Here is a 21324-nt window from a genome sequence, read left to right on the forward strand (position 1 = left end):
GCAGGGCTGGGCTTGCTTCCTGAAACACAACAGCAAAAACACAGCAGCCACAAGCAGAGACTTAAAAGCTCCTTTTGTACATGTTTCTGATACCAACCACAAAAAATATCCCTCCAAAGAGATACACGATCAATTGGAAGTTGCTCTCTGATTGTTTTGCTGCAGTGATACACCTGCAATTCTGAATAAGCCAGGAAATCACGAATAACCTTTACTTTAAAAATGAAACACTGATTCTATTCTTTAAAATAAAACAGACGTACATGTAATGTACATTTAGTCTAAAACCTGACTCACAAGATCAAAACACCTGAAACCCAGAGTACCACCAAAACCTACTAGCTAGATTAATTTTTAATCACTGCAAATCAGGATAGAAACTGCCAGCTAGTAGAGGGCAAGTTAGACGTGAACGTAGTCCAGAAACTTTGAAACTTAAAATTGAATTGCTAGAGAAGCACTCATGCCAAAAGAAAAGATGTTCAAACAACACAGAAAAAAGCAGTGGCTGACAGTTATTCTGTTGTGCTGTAACCAGCAGGATGTTTCTCCTTGGGAGTCTGAAAAGAGCTGGAAGAATCCCGAGTTAGGCTTCATTTCAGTAAGCAAGGTCGTATGGTCTGTTGGGCAGCTTCTCAGACCTCCTTGGCTGGTACAATGTTTTATGCCTCATTTAAACCAACCCAAATCTGTTTCTCTCTCTTTCCATCAGCCTTCCACATGCCTCCACTCAGCAGACACAGGCAGGCACCCTTTTCAAAGTCAGCCAGCGATGCTGCTTACAACCACAGCATCAGGCTCCCTTTCCCAGATGGTTTTAAATTTTAGTCCAAATGCAAACCTGAAGTCTACATTGGTTAACAACAGCAGAAAGAAATTCATCCAAATATCTGGGACATTCAAGTACTCTTTTAGATAGCTGCCAAGTCTGAAGCTTTAGAAAGTATCAACATACAGTGTAGGCAAATAAGGAGTACTGGATTAAACATGAATGCTAAAGGTCTATTAAAGTCATTAAAATGAACTTAAACAACTTAGATTTCATAACCTCTAACTGCATTAAGATGTCTCAACATGCTTGTAAAATAAACAGCTGGAAAGCCTGGCCTAACTATCCATATAACTAATACATGGATATTTCCTTGACTCTTGTTTGTAGCCCAAAACATCTTCTAGAGGTACCAGTCTCTCCCCTTATCTTAAACAAAAAAGCAAGTGCCCAGCTTTGGGCTGGGGAGGGAATATGGCATGAAGCTATAGGAGCAGCAGTTCAGGAAGCAAGCAGGGTGGGAGCAGACTTAGGGTTTCCAGCCTTCAAGGGTACTCTGGCAAGGCAACAAAGCCTCTTCCGCAACTCTGTGAAAGAGGGGATTTGAGATCTGGGTGGCAAAGTCCTGCTTTCCTTTTCAAACTCTGCACTGAAGCAACTATTCATCCCAGGAATTTATCATGGAAAGGGGATATAAAAATGTTACCGGGAGCAGGTGCTGCAGCCTGGATGCGGAGAAGGGTTCATCTGCTCCAGTACTACTGCTCACCCCGTCCTTTGACAGAGTGCCATGCTGAAGAAAAAGCTTATTGTTCACCTTAGGTGACAGAAATGAAGAAATATTTTAGTAGAGCAGATCTCAACAGAGTACACGCTACCACTTACTGATAAGGCATCTTTTTTAAAGCTCTAGTATTATTGTCTGTTCTGGGACTGGTTTGTTTACTTGGGTAAAATAAATCTAAATTTATGATGTACAAATAGGTGATGCCAGATGCTCTTTGCCAGTAAATACAACACAAATTCAGATGAAACTGGGAGAGGGAAGGTAAACTAATTTAATGTAAAACAACAGCTCTACTCATCATTTAGTTTTCACTGCATGGGTCCAAGATGCCAGATTTTGAGAACCAGTAAAAGTGGAGGGAGCACACCCTCCTGATACTGTTTGTGTATATTTTTAGTCCAATATGTATTCAGAATCAATGACAAAAATGTAAATCCAAAAGCGAGTAAAGCTGGGCACAAGTCCTTAGCATTGCACTGAAATGCCTGGAGGGCTTTCAGAGCTTGGTTCAAGAAGCGGACAGTCATTTACACTATGACGAAACAGGTTAGCGGGAAGACCCCAGAGAAGCTGCATGTTTAATGCCCTCCAGCACTTACAAAAGTCACAATCAAAAATGCCAAGATTTTCAAACCTAGAATTCCTGTTTCCAGATGCTAAATATCACTGATCTCACTGAACCTGGAATACTGAAACATGCGCTAAGAGATGCCGTAAATACTGTTCAGCTTGAGAAAAGCAATTGTGCCTAAAAAGAACAAAGAGGGCAGCCCCTTTCCAAGCTGAAGTTCCTTACAGCAAAGCTACCGTGCCCGGGCACTCAGAAGGGTGCCTCTGTTCAGGTGCCACCGTGCAGAACTGGCAGAGAAGGGCTGTAGTTTGAACACAGGGAGGGTTTCGAAGGCGCTGTCGGTGCTGGATTCTGCTTGGTGACGCTGGGGAGTGCTGCCTCTCTGCTCTCAGTCTGACACAAAACTGATGAGCAGGAAAAAGGCATGGAGGCAAAAAGCAGGCTTCATTTGCAGCAACGCTGCTGCAAGGTGATGCTATGCGGTACAATCTCCTGGGAATGCATACATAACTCTTTGGACTGTGAGGGAAAAAGTTGTCTGCTAATTAATTCCCTGGTAATTGGCCATGCAATGCCATTTCTTGCACGATGATTGCTGGGAAAACATCGGACATCATCTGATTAAAACAAGAGGAAACAGTGTTCTGTGGTGGCAACTTCATGAGACAGGCTTCAAAGTAGCCCTAAGCAAGCTGGACAGGAAAAATAAATGGTGGCCTGTTCAGAAGAGAAGACAAGATATTCACAACCATCTGGGATACCCATAAACAAACTATAGGAGCCTGGGCTGTGAAGGGATTAAAACTGAAGACATAATTTTCCTTGCATACTAACCTGGATACTCAAATATTTCAGGAGTGTCACTTAAGACCATTGGTATTTGAGAAGACATGCAGGAAATGATCCATACTGCCAGAAGGACACGAGCACTGCACAGCAAGAACAGACATCCTTTGAAGTGGCAAGAGACACGGATGCTTAATGTCATCAGATGAAGGATCAAAGTGGGAAAGCAAGCAGGGCTGCCAGGGCACAGGGCTGCTGCAGCTCACCCAGAGAGGAGGAGACTGATGAAGCCCTTCCAGGAGCACCCTACAGCCAAGGCAGGTGGTAAGCAGGGCCTTTAGTCACCCACGGGCCTCCTGGAACAGCAGGACGGTGGGGACCCGGGAGCTCTGCTGCAGTTCTCAGCCATGCCTGTGTACAGTTCCCACCCTGAAAATGCTTTCAGACACAGGCTGCCTGTGTTAATGTCTTCTACAGGTGAAAGCATGAGGCTGAATTTAAATTATTCGGTCAAAACAGCACTGTGGAGTGGGAGCTGAAGAGACAGTAAGACAGCTGGTGGTGCCGAGTCCCAGGCAGCGATGCTGGACATGGCCCTGCCCTGGGAGCAGCATTTCATAGCTCTCCCTCCCACGCCGTGCAGGGATTCAGGCCCCTGTATTTTGTTGCTATTATTCACTCGCGGGTGAATTATATTAACATTCGTACCCGAATGCAGATACCTCCCACTGCCACAGGAGCCAAACACAAACACACTGATTATACAGTGTCTGGGGCACAGCCCTAGTAACAGAGATAAAAATCAACACATCCAGGGAACAAGAAAGAAAAAGGCAGTGCAAGAGTGAGTCAGCAAATGTAAGCAGTATGTTAGTCAGGCGAGCGTTTCTGAATGCACGGCGCAGCGGTGCATGCTGCAGACAGAGTCACATCCCTGATACTCCGGGCACTGCAGTGCCCCACTGCGAGGGACCTTTGGCAAAGGGCCCTCTGCATCTTCACACTGCTTTGGGGAAGGCTTTAATGCAGATTTCTTCCATCACACTCCCTCCCCCTTAATTCAGGGGAAGGGAAAAAAAACTCTGCCATGTTTAGAAAGACGAAGATGTGAACATGGAAATCCGGTAATGCACGGGAGGCCAGCTGTGCTGCTGTGTCAGGTGTCATGATAAAGGCTCCCAAGTTTCCAGGACTAGCCAGGTCACTTTGCAAGTCATGCAACATTCTACCAAGCTTGTTTACAAATCAGCCAATGGTATGGCCCATCCTCTGCCAGACCACATTTCCCTGCAAAACAAGGGACTTAGCGCCTCGGAGTACCCCCGCAAAGTGCCCCGTGCCCCTCTGCAAATGGCCATCCCATGGCAGAGCTGAATCGCTCCTCTCTCAGGTCACACAAATCACAATCAACTACATGAGGTTCAATGGACAGAGCTGCAGGAGGCAGTGAGCGGGAAGCAAGGTACAAGGCCAGCATGTTTTACAAAACTCACCAGATTTCAAGTCATCAGCAAACTTATTTGCAGTTTTTCAGATCTAAATCCTGGGTTTCTGCCACTTTGAAAATGCAGACTCAATACTTAACTCGTACTTTCATACAACCCTGAAAAGGATACTTGCTTTTGTAAATGATATCTATAAAGCAAGAGCTATTTAATACCTGCTTAATATCTATCCATAAATTACTTCAAAATGACCCCTATGAGTCAACACACCCTGACTCAAACTGGCATTTCTTTCCCCTTTCTGTCCTGTAAGGCCTTCTCCAGCTTATGGCCACTACTCCAGAGCATGGCAGAAGGCAGCTTAAGTCCCTGCTCACATTAACTGGCTCAACACTGGAGACAGGCAGTTTTATTTTGGAAGAGGAGCACTTGCACAAGGAGGACTGCACATAAACCAGTCCTTTTCAGTTTAATCTCCATGTTTTCTAGTGATCCCCCACATATTACCATTCACTCCATAGCCACATCCTGCACTTACATCCTCTTCATCGGTATTCCTGCGGGAAGCCTGGAGGATGGCAGCTTGTTCCAAGTTCAGCAGCACTCATATCTCTGTCTGAATCACAGCTACGGCTAATGCTAGAGCCATCTCATGTACTCATGCACAAAAATGTACATCCTCTTCCCATTCAAGTCACAGGCATGTCTCCCACTGACTTGGATGAATCCCAGACCCCAATTTTAATAGTGAAAGTCTTTGGAAGTCTGTAGTTCTCTGGATGAGCGCCTTATCCACTTTTTGAGCAAAGCAGGTTGAGCAGGATAGTCTAAGGACCAGACTTCAGGGCATTATCATAGCAGCCTGTGAGATGCAATTAGAGGGATTTACAATGTAGAGTATTTGCCCCCACTCGTGAAGCTAGAAGGAAACCACTCAGACTGCATGTGTGCAACACTTCAGGCACACAAGCCATGAGCACCTCTGCATACATGCTCTCAGGGGCACTGAATACCAAAGACACATCACCTCCACGCTGTGCTGTCTCTGGGCCTGCTTTCAGGAATGCCAGGCAGGCAGCCTCCGGGCAAGCCAGCCGGAGCAGTCTGACGATCCACCACCTCTGCCGGTCCCTTCCCCTCCGCCACGGGAGGTCACAGCCCCAGGAGAATTCATGACAGGCAGCCCTGGCACAGGCGGCCAGCTCACCTAACCACAGCAGTGGTTGCATCTGTGTGGCACGGGGCATAAGTTCAGCGCTGGGAAGCTACTCCAGTGCCAGCAAACCCATGGCAACCCACCTTGAGATCACCCCCTTGTGCAACCCGGGTGGACAGGGAGGCCATCCCTGTTGCCTCACAGGCTGGCTGACATTCAAGGGGCAGAATTTCACCCAGCAGCCAGGGAAAACACGCGATGGTACAAAGCTTGTGTCTGACACGCTTCAGCTTACTGTACCTGCAGCGAGAAGCTCTCCAAAGTCTGTCGTTCTTTTAATGTTGTATAGGGAGCTAAGAGCAGAGACCTCAGCTGAAAGTCAGTGGAATTGGTCATTCTAATCTGGCAAGAATTCCAGTTGCAATGGCTTTGGGCAGGTCTCAGAGCAGCCCTGATAGCTGTGCAAATCCACCACTTTCAAGGTATCCCTCCTAATGTTAGAAATGTTACATTATAAAGGTTTCTGTTATTACATCATCTAACTCACCAAGAATGTGACTGTGGGATTCAGTCTAGACCTTAGCAAAGCGCAAAAAGATACTAAAATGCTGTAACTCTCCATGGTAATACAGTGAACACAAGTGTCCCTCTTTCAAGATATACAGCTATTTTAACAACACAAGAACGATTTGAAATTCCAGAGTCAAGACTCATTCTTGAAAAGTTAAATAAGGCAAATGGGTTAAAGATGTCTGAAGCTAAATTCACATCCCCTGTAAACAGATCCAACACGATCAAGTTTAATGGAAAGGGACCTAACTCTCTGCCAGCAATAAATACGGACCGTAACTAAGGTCATCAGGACACAGCCTATGAGGACAAAATGCTGGAACATAATAGTAAAAAGTTTAGGCAAGACACTTGTGGTATGTCAAAAGCTTCCCTCAATTGTATATGCCATTTTAACTGCTGCAATTCAAAACTGCTCACCATACTTGCAAGAGTTCAAGATAAACCAGAGGACCACCCTCAGTATCTTACATATGGCGCACACCTACTCTGAAGCCACCAGCATTTCATTAGAGAAGACGCTCCGTGACACAACCGCTGAAGTCACAGCGACCACTAAGGCAAAAAAGAGCATTTGGAAAGCCTGAGGTTGGTTTGTTTAGGATTTTTCCAGCTAGTGACTGGAAACTGGCTTTTAAAAGAGAGGCCCCTTTTGTACCAGAATATGACAGGGGCCAAGGAAAGCTACAAGCAAGCACTCTTCTTTTGTTATTGCCCTATTCCAGAAATCAAGGACCAAGCCACTTCATGGGAAGGTGGCTGCAGGACTACCCCAATGCAGTACTTTTCCTGTTCATGCAGAGACAGCTCAGGGCCAGGCCCGCGCCGCCCAGCTCCATCAGCCCACACGCATCAGCTGTCTCCCACTGCACAGGCTGCTTTGCGTAAGCATCCAGGGCTTCCCCAGCCACCTGCGCTGCTGGCTTGCCTGTTCCTAAACGGGAAAATAACATACAGAAAATGAAAGAGGGAAGGTGAAAGGGCGATAAAAAGGAAAAATCAAATAGATTCTGGAAAAAAGAAGAAAATGCATGGTGGGGGAGAAAGGAAGCAGGATGATTGGAAAAACTATGGTACGATTAGCTCCCTGGAGTCTCGATTCACTCCGTGGAGTCTCACTGTATTGGTGCAGAGAAGGGAGTGGTTTTAGGATGCAACTTAACTCTCTCAGCTCCCTATTTCAGGATGAGATGACTCAGACACCTTACATAGCAGGTGCCTATATGTGGTCAGATGAGTCCCATCACCAGTGCCTGCAGGGTGCTCAAAGGACTGAATGAGTGAGCAGTAATATAAACTGTATGTGACCAGCAAATACCAGGATCCCGGACATGCAAACCTCCCAAGCAGGATCAAAGGACCGATGTGGAGGAATCTGGGAAAGGCATGCACTCTACCTACCATCTTTATACAGGGGTACCATTACACAAGGACCACCTCTTATAAACATCTAGGGCCGAGTTTTCAAAATGTTTTTCAGTAAAACATTTTCTTTAATTTCCTAACAAGCACGAGCATCCTGGGTACAACAGCCTTGTGACAGCCTAGATCTAAGTCTTGCAATAGGAACACCTGGTGTTGATTCTATCTTTCAACCTAAATTCTGAAATTTTTCCCATGATGTAAGCACTGATGTAGGAGGGGAGCTCTTCGAAAATGCTGGAAAGGTGATGGGAAATTGTTAAAAAAAAAAAACAAAAAAAAATCAGATGTGATATTAGAAGTCAGTGAACAAGGACACATTAATTGAGGATTCCTTTCAGTACTATAACATTACTTTTACCATACTGTTTGGCTGTCTGGAGCTGTCCTTCCTGTGCTGGGACAGATGCAAAACCCCCACCAGGTCACAGAGATGGTGGCAATAAGGCTGCATGGATCTGGCTCTCTTAGTCCAAGCAACAGTTTAAACCTTTTCAAAAATAAGAATGGTTTTGTCTGCCCGGAGTCCTACTAGTTTAAAGTAAACCCACAAGCCATTAGGAGCAAGACAAGAGTTTTTCACAGCATCCACGGGCAGTGCCTCGCACGGGGAGAATCTCGCCTATCATCAGACCCCTAGAAACGCTGCAGTACGTAGGATTGCTGGGTATTTTCAGCATGAATTGCCAATCCAATATGATTTTAAAATAATTTATTTAACTCCACAGTATTTACAGAGTTCTGAAACAAGAAATAATGATTTAACAAAATAAACTGATGGTCTGTATACACAGAGCCATTGCAAGAGGGAATGTCACTTCCAGACAGTTCTGGCATGACTGGTACCAAAAATAGTGTTTTCTTCATCAGGCATGTGATTAAAAATGGGTATTTAAGCACACAGAAGCGATCAGGTCAGATCAAAAGTTGAATTAGGTCAGCATCTTGTTTCAGACAGTGGCCAAAACCAGTATCTTATGAAAAAATGTATCAGGGCAACGCCATCACAAAATAGACAACATTAAGCATCTTGAAATAATTCCACCTGTTAACCTGTTTCATCTGGGGTCTGCTATCAATGCTGTGCATTCTCATCAGCAGTTCCACTTAGCACACCCTCACAGCTTCAGGTTTTATCTAGAAAACACAGTGAAATAACCAGTGGGTTTTTCTGTGTTTGGGTCAGTTGCCCATGAGCACGGAGATGCCCATGCACAAGGGCCAGGTGCACATCCACACCTGAGCAAGGGGTTGGGGATTGGTCTTTCCAGGTGTATTAATACTGTTGATGGCTCAACACATTTTCCCTTACTAATGCTCTTGACTGGCCTTAAGTTTTATGTTCAGGGATTACTGAGGCCATCAGATATCAAAACCAACATACTCGATTTGAGGAGCTCATAATCACAGATGATGTCCAATTAATTTTTTTGCTCAGTTTGCAGGCTTCATATGCTGAAACTAATTACCAACAAATGGTAAAATTCTGTTTAAAAGTTATCATCATCAGATGTTAACAGTCTGAAGTTTCATTGGACTATGTGAAGGACAGTTCCTTCCATAACTTTGCAAATAAGAATGGTCTGGACTTTTGCAGTTTAATCCCATGATACCAACAATAAACTGCCTTGCTTCCGATACTACAGCTGCTCTTCTTACTCCTCAGTTACCACAATCAAGGAGACAAACTTTGCCCCACATCCTGGACAAGAATAAACTATTTTTCAGTGCTAGTACAAGTGTAAAGCTGCACAGTAATACTGTATGATTTTTTTACTTATGATGTAAGACCATGATGTTTTCTATACTGTTTTAATGTAGTTACTCATACGGGTATTACCACCTCAGGATCCCCTTTGTGACATGGTAAAAAAACCACCTTCAAATATCGCCAGAAGGGAGTCATTCCCCATTTTAGAGATGAGGAACTGAGGCACAAAGAGCAATTTTCAGAGATGACACGGGTCCCTGATTTCCATCGAAATCATGGGACTCGGGCACTTTTTAAAGAACTGCACCTGACTGATGCCTGACTTGTACAAGGTGGCTATGGCTGCATTCAGTTTGAAGTCAGGCTCCCCACATCCTCAGAGTTGTACTGATCATCATTCCCCTGCATGCCATGTAGCACATAAACCACTACATGTACCCTGCAGAGCACAAAGTCCCTTGACGTGAGGTAAACCGTTGACGCGCATCACCCCTCTTCTTCCCCACTCCAAATACCAGCTCTTCCCACAGGAGGTCAAGGTCAGCAGGTGCAAGATCTGCCCATCATTTCATGGCATGTCTGCTCTGCAGGATCTGGGTCCATTCGCTAGCCAAACTGAAGTCATGTTGGTTTTGGAGTCCTTCCACTTTGCTCCTAGCCCGTAAGTAAGACTCGTAGCAATCAACGTGTAAGATGTCCTCACAAAAATCAACAAGACTTGCAATCGAAAGTTTGCAATGGAACACACAGTACAAGACACACAGTGAAAGGCAGGATTGGGTAATGTTGCTACTTTGGATCTGTAAGCAGCAATAACCACATTAGCAAACACTGCACATGAACTGATAGAATTTTCTCCTTGAATTAGCCTGGGAGCAATCACAGCCCTGCTGTTTCCTGTTCTGCTGCTGGCTTGCTTAATGCTAAGCTGGGTGTCCCCACAGAGCACCCCACCGGGCTGCACCAGCCTCGCACAACAAACCCAGCACCACAGGATGCGATCCTGTGACATGAGCAGGAGCAGCATGGCTTGTAGTAGCAACAGTATGGGATGCTTTAGTCAGGGACGGGTCACCACAGTGCTCAGTGCTGTGTAGACACAGAGTAAACACAAAACCTTCTACTCCAACCCAGGACAAGGCTCAAGTGGGCTGACAAAATGGTTGCCAAGAAAAAAAGTACTGGGTAGCAGAGTGCGGGTAACGTCACTACACTGATAACTCACGTGCTGATATAGTCTGAGTCAGCTAAAAGTTTTACATTTTAGCTGATGCTAATTTACATTTTAAAATAATAATGTTTTAACCTCTGCCCATATCCATTAAAAGGAAAAGCATCTAAACTCTCTCTTGATTAAGCTTTCCAAGAAGTGTTTTACATCATCTTGTCTTCTGCAGTCCCAGTGGGCTCTGTACTACAAAATCATTCTCAGAGCTGTGGAAAGCTCCATAAACACTAATAAAAATTTACCCTCGAAGCAAAAAAAGAAACACCAACTGTGCAGCCTTCAACATCTCCAGCTCTGTACTGACAACACCTTTGCGGAAAAGGTTCTCTGCATTCCTCATCAGTCTGTGCCCCCTCCCTGGACCCCCAACGCACCGGGGTACCAGCCTGCTAACACAGTCATGAAGACCGAAGTACTACAGCCTCTCCCTTACAAATTGTTCCCCCTTTTTGTCTCCATATTTATTGCTAAGAGTCAGCAGATCAAAGTCAAGTGAAAAGGGCTTGGGATAGACTCCTGAGCCAGGGGCAGAGGTTGCACAATGACATAAAGGGAAAAAAGCCTACAAAACATCCTTTTATTCCCAGTACCACTGTGGATGGCTGTGGAGAAGAGACTGATGGCAAACACAGCACATAAATTTGAGAGTTAAATACCCTCAAAAAAAGCCAGACCTTTCTCTGCTGAGACCAATGGGAACATGACCACGTTTAACTCTTTAAGGAGCAGTAAATGCACTGGACATGAATGCTCACTGTGTTTTCAGCAGGGGGGTGGTCAGGGAAAAGGCCAGTTGTGTTAGGTGTTGCAGAAAATGGAGTAGTCAAGACCCCTAATCGTGCAGTGAGTTACAAGCAGCATCTCCTGATTATTCTGAGCCCCGTTAAAAGGCAATATAATTAACAGCAATTAATAGTAATAAAAGGCACGGAGTTCACTAAAAGACCAGGATCTAACAAATTATTTCAGCCTGTCTACAGTGCTTCTCTTACCAGGTTACAGACAACCAGACTGTGCCCGTCTGAGGGAGGAGAATATGGAAGCTGTTCCCACATAAATTTTATTCACTGCTTTTAAAGAAGACATTTTTTAAGGATTTCTGTGTTGCAACACATATACATATGTAGTGTCTGCCTCAGAAAAACTAACAGGAGGAAAAAATGCACCAACCTAAATAACAGTAGCTCATCATCAAGGTAGGCTAAAAAATTGGCAACCATGAAAGGAATGCCGCTGTGGTGCCTAGGAAGAGCCCAGAAGCATGTGCAACCTGACAGCTAAACAGCCAACAATATTTCACATGCCATCACACAAACTGCTGTCTTCTTGACACAGGGCAATTACCTTGGCCGAAGACGCACTTTGCGCTCAGGCTGCCTTCACCGGGGGTGCAGAGGGGCCCGTGGAAGTTGATTTCAGGTTGTACTTTTGCCAGGACTGATCAAGTATAGACACTACCACGTAACAGGAAGGATATCCACCACATGCCACCCCAACACTGCATCTTTGTGAAGCTTGGCAGACTGGGAAGTTGGACCAGCATGCTGGTTGCCTCCTCCCATCAGCTTTGTGTGGATTTAACCAGAGCAGTCTGCCTGTCTGTCTCTGCATAGATGCCTGTTATCTACAAGCTAGCAGAAATAACCACAGAGGTGAACATACCACCTTCCAAGGCAAAAACTTCCTGTGATTCAACAGGGCCAGGGCATTTAGAGGAGGAAGGAGACAGCTGGACACTCCGCACCCCAATCCTAGGGGAAATCAGCTTCTTCCCATTGATCCTTTGCCCCTCCACAAAAATGCACCCCGACTCCAGGGGTTCATGCCACCATTTGCCACTCAGCCTGTGCATGCACAAACTCCCCTGCTTTCACAATATATGCCCAGTTGATGACCTACTTTTACAAAAGTGCCAAAATAATCCAGCATCCTGTATCTCATCCCAAATCAAAACGCTGCTGAATGTCCATATTCGCTGTTGAAAATGATGGCAAGCTCCTAAATCACTTCTTGCTCCATTCTTACAAGTTTATTATTCCCACAGGCACATGGTGTTTCACAAAGCAGAAGAGATGTCTTCACTCTCAGAGGCTTAAAAATTAATGAAGCAACATGATGAGAGATGTGTTCATACTCTAGGGACAGAGTAAGCAAAAGGCCAAAGCCCGTGTGGCAATGGTGGGCTGAATCCAGAAGACACAGATGTATTTATCTTCAGGATAAGAATAAATTTTTGTGCCACTATCTTTTTCTTTTTTCCTTTTGTTTTTTTTCCAACCACACACAGAGACAGAAAATACCTGAACTCTGAAAGGACATGTACTTTCACTCCCCATAGACTCCATCCCTGTACTTTCAAGGAGCTAAAGCTCTGTGATGCTCCAATACACAGGCCTTGTGCTCAAAAAGGCCCATGGGATGGAGGAAAGGCAAAGGAGCAGGTACCCCTCTAATCTCTGCAGCACTACAGCTGCCATGCACCAGTGGCCCTGTCAGCTTTATGGCCAGTTTGCACCAGAGAGCAGCAAAAAGCCCCTCTGGGGGATGGAACGTGGAGGTAGGCTAAATTCTTGGACTGACTGAATTCTGCTCGAGTTAAACAGTCTCTCTGTGGTAAAGAGCAACGCATACATGCTCGCTTTGAGTCCTTGCTGCAGCAGAGAGGACAGGGTGACTGCAGTGTCCCCTCCACATACCTCGCTGGCATTTAGCAAGAGCTCAGGAGGGGAAGAAAAAAAAAAGCCAGCCACAACAAAAAACAAAAAGTAATTTACATCAGGTTTTGGCTGCCACACACATATGCCTGGAGAGGTTCACACACAGCTGCTCACTCTTAATTTCTGCATGAGGTAAGAGCGGCTTAAGGGGGTGAGGGAAGCTTGGGAATTCAGGAAATTTAGGAAACAAACCTGTCTAGGTCAGTGGTGCTTGTGTGAATTATTAAAAGGCAAGTGCATTTCCAGATCCATTGAGCTGACCCTCTGCTCTTCCACATCCATCTCCAGCTTTGACTGGAAAGAGAACCACACCAAGGGATAGATGTCTTTCAGCACTGGTTGTCGTTCCTGCCTCTCGCCACATAAAAGTTTCAGTAACAAAAGGTTAAAAATAAACTTACTGCACCAGGATGTTGTTGTTTTTTTTGTCAAACACACAAAACATTTATACCCATCTAAGGTTCGCAAAGTCAGTTTCAGAGTCGATTTGAGTTTACAGAGCCCTTGAAAACCGAAAAACGCCCAGCTGCCCTCACACAGCGCTTCACTGCGAGCTCGTGAAGGCGCTCCCGCCGCGCCTTCGGGACCCAGCGCTGCCTGCCGCCGCTCCGCCCGGCCCCCGGGGCTGCCCGCCGGCACGGCGCGGCCGGCAAGGGTTAAACCGCCGCGCCGCAGGGACAGAAGCCGGGGAGGCAGCAGGGAGCTGGCGGCAGCGGCGCGGAGCTCGGCGGCAGCCGGCGGGGCAGCGCGGGCAAAGTTTCTGGGATTTTGGGCGAGCCCTGGCGTGACGTCAGCTCGCCCAGATAATCCCGGCGCAGTCAGCACAGGCCTCCTGCCTCCCCATTGGCGAGCCCCCGTCAGCAGACATCTGAAGATAATTATTATTGGCCAGGCAATTATAACAGGAACAACTGTCACCTCGCGCCGATGCCCGGTCCCGGCGCCTGCAGCGCGGCGGGAACGGCCCCGCCAGCCCGCGCGCCCGCCTTCCCCCAGCACCTGCCGGTCTTCGCTCCCTCACCGGCTGCAGCTGGGAAGCGGGATCTCGGCGCTGCAACCCTTTCTGCTGTACGTCTGACGGAACCGTGAATTTTCTGCAAAAATAATAGTGTATTTATTCACAAGAGCAAAAGGACTCGAGCTGCATTAATTCTCACGCAGCAATTTAAGGAGGGAAAAAATCCTCTGCAGATTGTTTACTGCTTCCCTCTTTGAAGAAGTTTGGGAGCAGCGCCGGGAGGGTTTCATTTGAGAAATCATTTTAAGCATTTATTTTAAAACACATTTGACTTATCACACTGAAATCAAACCTCCGGTAGTCAGAACATAATAAGGTAGTCTATCTTATCTTAAAGCGATACTCTAAGAGCTACCTGATGGCACTATACAAAAAGGTACATTAACGACCGCTTTTCTGGGACATAAAGCGTAAGGAGTTTCATGAGAGTCAGCGGGCCTGCTGGTTCCCTGACCTCCGGCAGAGTTGTCACGGCATGTGTAGGGAAGGCAACTCGCTGGTGGCTCTCACCCTCCAGAGACCAGCAGGCTGCCCCCGCAGCCCGCCACCTCGCCCTGCCACTCGTGCCTCCCTGCAGCAGGCCCAGGCAGCCTGGGGCCTATACCATAAGGGCACGCACACACATAAAGCCAAGCATTCAGGGAGGCATAAACCCATCAGTTCGTAACTATCAGGGAACAGACTATTCATTTTTCCTCTGTGTCAAAAGAGTAGCCTCTTTACAGCACTGCTAATCTAGGCCCAGGCTCTAACGAGGTCCCAGCGCAATGCACATTGCAGGATGGGGGCCTCCCTGAAGTGAAGCAGGAACATCTGGGCTGAAGCTAGGAGGCCCCTGTTCACTGCTATTGGACCACTCCACCGTCAGATAGGCCCCATTCATGCCAGCCTCAGAGGGATGACTTCCAGGGACAGATGGCAGCGAGAAAACAAACCCTAGGACCACGGTGTGTTGGAGAAAAGCCTGGGTGCCAGGGACTGGAGAGGGCAGAGGACATGCACTTACCCCAGAGAGCAATGGAACTTGGAGGAGGCTCAGAGGACAGAGGCAAAGGAGGGGCAAGCCTCGGCTGAACAGAACCAGCCACTTCATTTCTTGCACCATGATCCATCCAGATCAACCATACTGGTACCTAGGGGTATGCCACTACCCTTAGGCTTTGTGTTCAAGCTTTTCCAGCTTTAGGCTTACACAGTTATAATTAAAAGGGCTTGTCAGCGATTTAACCAGCTCAGAACCCAGAGGGTATGTAAAGGGATTCATGGCCTTCCTGAAACTGAGCTACATCTTCATATGCAACCTAGTCAGACTCCAAAGACGCTCCTCAAAATCCAAGACAGGGTCAACTCCTTAGAGCCAATTCATCCCTCCTAACACCCTACAGCATCTGTTTTTGCTGGCCTTGTAAGGTATCAAGAAATATTTCTGAGATGAAGTAAAACAACAAATGCCACACCTATAGACTTTGTTTACCTCCATCTTAAGCACTATAATAGTATTGCATCCTAATTTAGAGATTACAGTATAAAAATCTTGCCACAGTCTTTCCTGAAGCAAGTCCACTTAGTCCATCTGTCCAAAGAACGAACAACCATGTTTATCCCTACAAACTACTACTTAACAACCTCATCTTAGGATGCTCTTACGTTAATAATGTGTACATTAAGGCTACGCCTACCAAGTTGAGAAGCCACATACTGCCACTGATGTCTGTGTACCAAACCGATCATGTCACCCTGATACGAAGTAGAAAAGCCTTGTGTGGCCCTTAGCTGCCATATTTTACTAGTTAAGCTCCCTCACAAGATTCAAGTGCTGGAACAGGACAGTGAATTTCCTGAAGATAAAAATGCACAATTTGACTCTTCACAGTTTCAGGTTTTCAGCAGCGTTTTCAGGAAAAGCCTGCCACAACACAGATCTCAGTGGGTACTGCTCCATTTCACTTCCCAAAATGCTCCTGGGCCACAAGCAGATTGTTCTCCTTCACTTTCATGTGAATCAAAGGTATTAATTCATCAGTTCCCTTAAAGAAGGTGAAACTTGACAGAAAAGCATGTGTGCACAGATCACTGTGTCTCTTCAGCTGTACAGTAGCAGTGTAAAACTGACGGTCGCCTCCTCTGAACCTGGGAAGTGGAAGCCTGGCATTACAGGAGCCCCAGCTGGTGACCTCTGCAGCCCATGAGACTGCCAGGGAGACTTTAATAACACTGCTTAGCATTTATATAGTACCTGACATCTTCAAGGCACTCAGCCAATGTTACCCAAGTCATCAAAGTGCCTCATGAGGGCATTTCAGCATTATTACCACCCATCCCCCGGGTCTTTCCCTGCTGGGGAAACTGAGACCTAGGAGAGATTATGTAATATTCCCAAGGTCACGTCATGAAGCACAGGAGAACCAAGAAGATGATACAGGAGTCCTGGTTCCTAGTCATGTTCTTTAAACTGCATTTGTCCTGGGTTATTTGCCTATTATATACACTCAGGTATCACCCTCTCTTACCAGTTTGTCCTACTCTGATGCCAATTTTCTTCTGGAACATGGACAAAATGGGAAGCATCCACCACTCCCAGCCCAAGAACATCTATATAGTCTCCCTTCTCCTGAAACATGAGTTACACTAGGCACTCCTCAAGAGCTAATGAGCTCACCTGCAGGAGAATGGAGAGAGACACAGACACACATTTAAACGGTCATTTTAATTACACGGCCCTGAAAGATCTCCAGGTGAGTCACTAGAGGGTTCTAGCAAGTCCCTGGCTGAGATCTACCTAGGATCACCGACCATTCTGCCTTGCAAATGGAGACACCAAAGCTTGGACCCACAGATGGTCCTATCCTGCCATCGTCACATGAGGGTGGCATGGGGAAGGACCTCACTTGGGATACAGTGATGAAAGAGCCTGAGAGAGCAGGCAGCACGGCCAAGGACATGCAGGCAATAGGAAACTCGGGGGCCAGCTGGGAAGAGAGACCACGGGAGCAGCAGGAAGGGCAAGCCTAGGCACCAGCTGAGGGCGGCTGGGGACAGTGCAGCTGGGGACAGCACAGCAGCGACCCGAGGTGTGAACACAAGGCCCGTGCAGGTGGACGAAGCTGGGAGGAAGGTATGGGTGGGCATGATGGAGAGGGGGATCCCGGCCCCGAGGGCAGCCCAGGGGACGCTCCCTCCGCCCCTGCTGCCGACCCAGGCCGTGTGCCTGCGTGTCGGCGAAGCTCCGGCTCGCCGCGGCCCGGGCCGCCCCGCCGGGTCTCCCCACAGCCCTCCGGCACCGCGCTGCACCGCTCGGCTCGGCTTCCCGGCCGCAAGCACACGCCGGGAAAGTTAATAGCCGCATGGGCAGCTAATGAAGTTTTATTAGGAGCTGGGGGAGGGGAGGGGGGAGGAAAAGGGGCTCCGCGGGGAGCGCAGGCAAACGCGCAACTTCTGTTAACGGGCGCGCTGCGCGGGGGGGCGGGAGGGACGGGCGGGGAGGGAAGGAGGGAGGCCGAGGGCAGCGCCGGGGCACGTGTGCGGCTCCGCGCCGGGGGGCCAGGGCTCGGCGAGCGGGGGCGGCGGCGCGGCTCGGGGCCCGCACCGCACCGCGCCGGCGGGCGGGTGCCCCGGCCTTGCATAACCCGGCGGGCAGGCGGCGGGGCGGCCCCCGCCCGGGCGCGCAGGTAGCGCCGGCGGCAGCGCCCGTGTGCCTGCGCACGGCGGCGCAGATCCGCACCGCGCCGCACCGCGCCGGCCGGGCGCGCACCCGGATGGGCTCAGCGCCGACCCGGGCGGGCGGCGGGGCCCGGGGGCGGCACTCACCAGTTCTCCTGCATCCACTGGATGGCCGCATGCTCGTTGAACTGCTTCTCGAATTCGTATTCCTGCAAAGTCAACACTGACATGTTCATTGGCCCGGTGGCTGCGGAGCCGCTCCCCGCGCCGAAATGCTGCCTGCCGCCGCCTCGGGAGCCGGGCCCCTGCGCGCCCGCCGCCGGAGAGCCCCCGCCTCTGGCCTGGCCTGGCCCGCCCCGTCTCAGCGATACCCCGGGTTTAGCATAGCTCCGCTCCCCTCCGCGCCTCTCCTCCCGGGCCCGCCGGTCTCCTCCTCTTCTGCGGCCGCCGCGCAGCGCCCGGGGGCGGCGCGGTCTTAGTGCCCGCCCGCCGCCGCTGCCCGGGACACCCGCCCCTCGCCGTCGCCCCTCGCACGCCCCTCGCACACCCCCCGCCGCTCCGCACCGGGGCTGCGCTGCGGCCTGGCACGGAGGAACCGCCACCACCCCCCGCCCCGGGCCGTCAGAAATAACTACAGAAATAGGAAGCCCCCACCCCTGTGTTGAATCGCTACCGCAGTGCCCTGCGCGCCCGCCACGGCCACCCGGGAAATACAGCAGCACCCGCTGAGGTTTAGCCAGCAAAGCAAACGCATACGCTGCACACACACCCCCCGGCCCGTCCTTTTTGCATTTAAATTCCATATGCACCTGCTGCGAGTGCCGCCCCCCCGCGGGGGCCGCCCGGCCAGGCTCGCCGCGCTGCGGGGCAGGGGGCTGCACCCGGGTGTCCCCGTGCGGGGGGCAGTGCTCGGCAGAGGGGCAGCCCCAGGCTCCCCACTGCGCACGGACACGCCGTGAGGTGTATCGCATGGATGGGGCAAGTGGAGCGTGGGGCAGAGACCCCGCGGGAACGACCATCCGCTCGGCTTTTCTCGCAGCCGGGGCACACGGTGTTTACGTGTCCTTAATTTTGCCTTCCCGTCTCATCTGCCACATGCTGATGTCTCCAGCTGAGCTCTTCCGACTCCGGCAGCACCCTGGACGTGCTTTAAAGTGCGAGCTGGGCTAAAATAGCGGTCCCAGCCCCCACTGAGTTTGCGGCCTGAAGGCTGGAGCAGAAGGGCTTTTGTGTCAAGAAAGCCAGCCATAAGTGAGCAGATCTGGCACAGGTCAGCACGCTCTTGATTCTAGTGGACTTCAGTTCTCATTGACATGGAAGTGCTTTATGTCGTTGAACCTAAGCACTGAGGAAAAAACAAACAATAGAGCCCTCAAGCTGTGGGACATCAACAGCTAACCAGTACAATGCCCCTGCTTGCATTTTGACTGTCATGTTCTTCAGAGTCATGTTTTTCAGCTTTCCTCTTCTTTTCCCCTGCCAATTAGAACTTTTCATTTTTCCTAATGAGGGCTGAGTTTCTCACATTGTCATCTGACTGGGGGTTTTAGGCAAAACACCAACCATCATGCTGCTCAAACTGAAACTGTAAGGTGGTGCTAAATTATTATTTATTACTATTTTAGTCAGAGGCCCGCAACAGATCAAGGTCCCATAGTCCTTTTCTCAAAGAGACTGCTGTCCGTATAGACAAGATGAAGGGAAAGTGAAACAGCCCTAACCTTGCTTTCCACATGGAGAAGCTCGGAGAGCTGCAGGGGTTTGCAGAACTGCTTTGCATGGCCACTGAACTTGCTGGTGGAGTAGCGTTTGGGCAAAGCTGACTTCATTTGCACTCCTGCTCCAAAAGATTTGCTCCTAAAAGCATGTGTTAGTCTTCCAAATCCCCACCAGCAGGCAGTTGCAGTGGACAGGGACCCAAAGGCAGATGGGGGGAAGATGGATGGAGAAACCTCCAACACGGTCATAGATGACATTGTGTGGCTGGGTGTAGCACAAGGTGAAGGGCTCCTCGCAGCTGCAATATTTGAGCTCAGAGCCATGGGATTGCTCCATGCCATCATGCTGGAGGATAAATGCTGCCCTACGGCAGATGGCCCACATCCCCTGTTCCTCTGCCGATGTTTACATGCCAGTCTTACACCAATGTGCCGCCTCCAGCTGAAATACCTCCTGGTGGTGCTTTCACCACAGTGTGCGTCAGAACTTGCTCCATTAAAGGCTTCAGATGATATTGCTCATCCATCTGAACAACATCTTTAATACAGAGATGTGGAGAAATTAACATGTGATACCACAGCTGCTGGTGTATGTCAATGCTCTTTAGACAAAAATGACTAGGAAATAAACAAGGAAATCTGGACCCCGATTTTGAGAGAATATTTGTGTGTCTGATACATTTACTTCCATTGAGAGGCGGCATAACATTTTTTTCTATCTTAAAAGTGGAGTTGTTACCAGAAGTTTTAATCTGGGGGGGTGGGGGGAATCGATATCCCTTTTTCTGCAATCCAAATTATTTTTTATTAGAAACTTGGGTGGTTTAATGGTTTATCCCATCTGATTATTTCATGAGTACCTGGTGGGTTGAAATTTATGGCCTGGGAGTTTCTTTCTCCCAGAAAACAGTTTTCCGCAGAGAACAGAGATGCCCCAAATGCAAGGTTTCCAGAGTGCATAAATGGATTTTAGAAATCCTGGAAGCAGCTGATTAGCCAGAAGGTCTGAGACCTGCTCCCTTACACTGGTGGCTTCCTAAAGTTGGTGCCAGAGCTGGTGAGGTGGACAGGATAAAGCTGAAGGTTATAAAATCCTATGGCAAGCGCTTTTCTAGGGTTAGGACAGCCACGACACTTCAAATGAGGTTGACTATTGTGCCCAGGGTTTCTGTCTGGAAGTATCTACCCTGTGAGCTCAGCTGCCATCCAGACTCCCAAAGCATCTGTGTGGCATTCAATGCTCATTCAGGAATGCTGACCGTGCAAGGCATCACACAGAAGTTAAGTCCCTTGAAAATCAGCTGTAACAGTTTCAGAAAATACAGTAACAGCCTCTAAACGCTAAAATCCTACTGGGATTAATACGAGTCTCAAAAGCTCACCAGGGATTTCTCCAGGTTTTCTGTAGCTCACAGGACTTCTACATAGGTTAATCAATCTGCAAGGAACCACCTTCCCGTCCTGGTCTCATGGGGGACATGAATACTTGAAAATTGCCCCTAGCATGTAACTATCTGCAAGTTAATACTTGCAAGTTAATATGAAGCTTGGGTTCACCGACAAAATCTGCCTGGACAGTGGAAGAACATATAAAATCTTCTTGGCCTTGAGGAGTTTGTAAACCCTGCTTCTAGTTGTTTATATGAGTTCCAGTCAAGAACAGTAAACAGAAACATATAGTATATTTTAAGCAGAAATAACTTTTATGTAGCCATTTTTGAAGTAATTAATTCTCACATAAAAGAAGGAACTTGAAGTGAAAGTTG

The 21324-nt window shown here is 48.4% G+C and overlaps 1 protein-coding gene across 1 annotated transcript in view; it reads right to left on the reverse strand.

Moving 5' to 3' along the window:
* ELOVL6 (ELOVL fatty acid elongase 6) overlaps positions 1-18201 on the reverse strand; it is a 77675-nt gene extending 59474 nt beyond the window's left edge. Inside the window, 1 exon segment of the mRNA XM_037381143.1 lies at positions 17988-18201. Coding sequence (XP_037237040.1) covers positions 17988-18076 — 89 coding nt within the window. The 5' untranslated portion in view covers positions 18077-18201.
* Positions 18202-21324: the final 3123 nt, after the last annotated feature.

The sequence above is a fragment of the Falco rusticolus genome, chromosome 1, assembly GCF_015220075.1.
Source record: "Falco rusticolus isolate bFalRus1 chromosome 1, bFalRus1.pri, whole genome shotgun sequence".
NCBI lineage: Eukaryota > Metazoa > Chordata > Aves > Falconiformes > Falconidae > Falco > Falco rusticolus.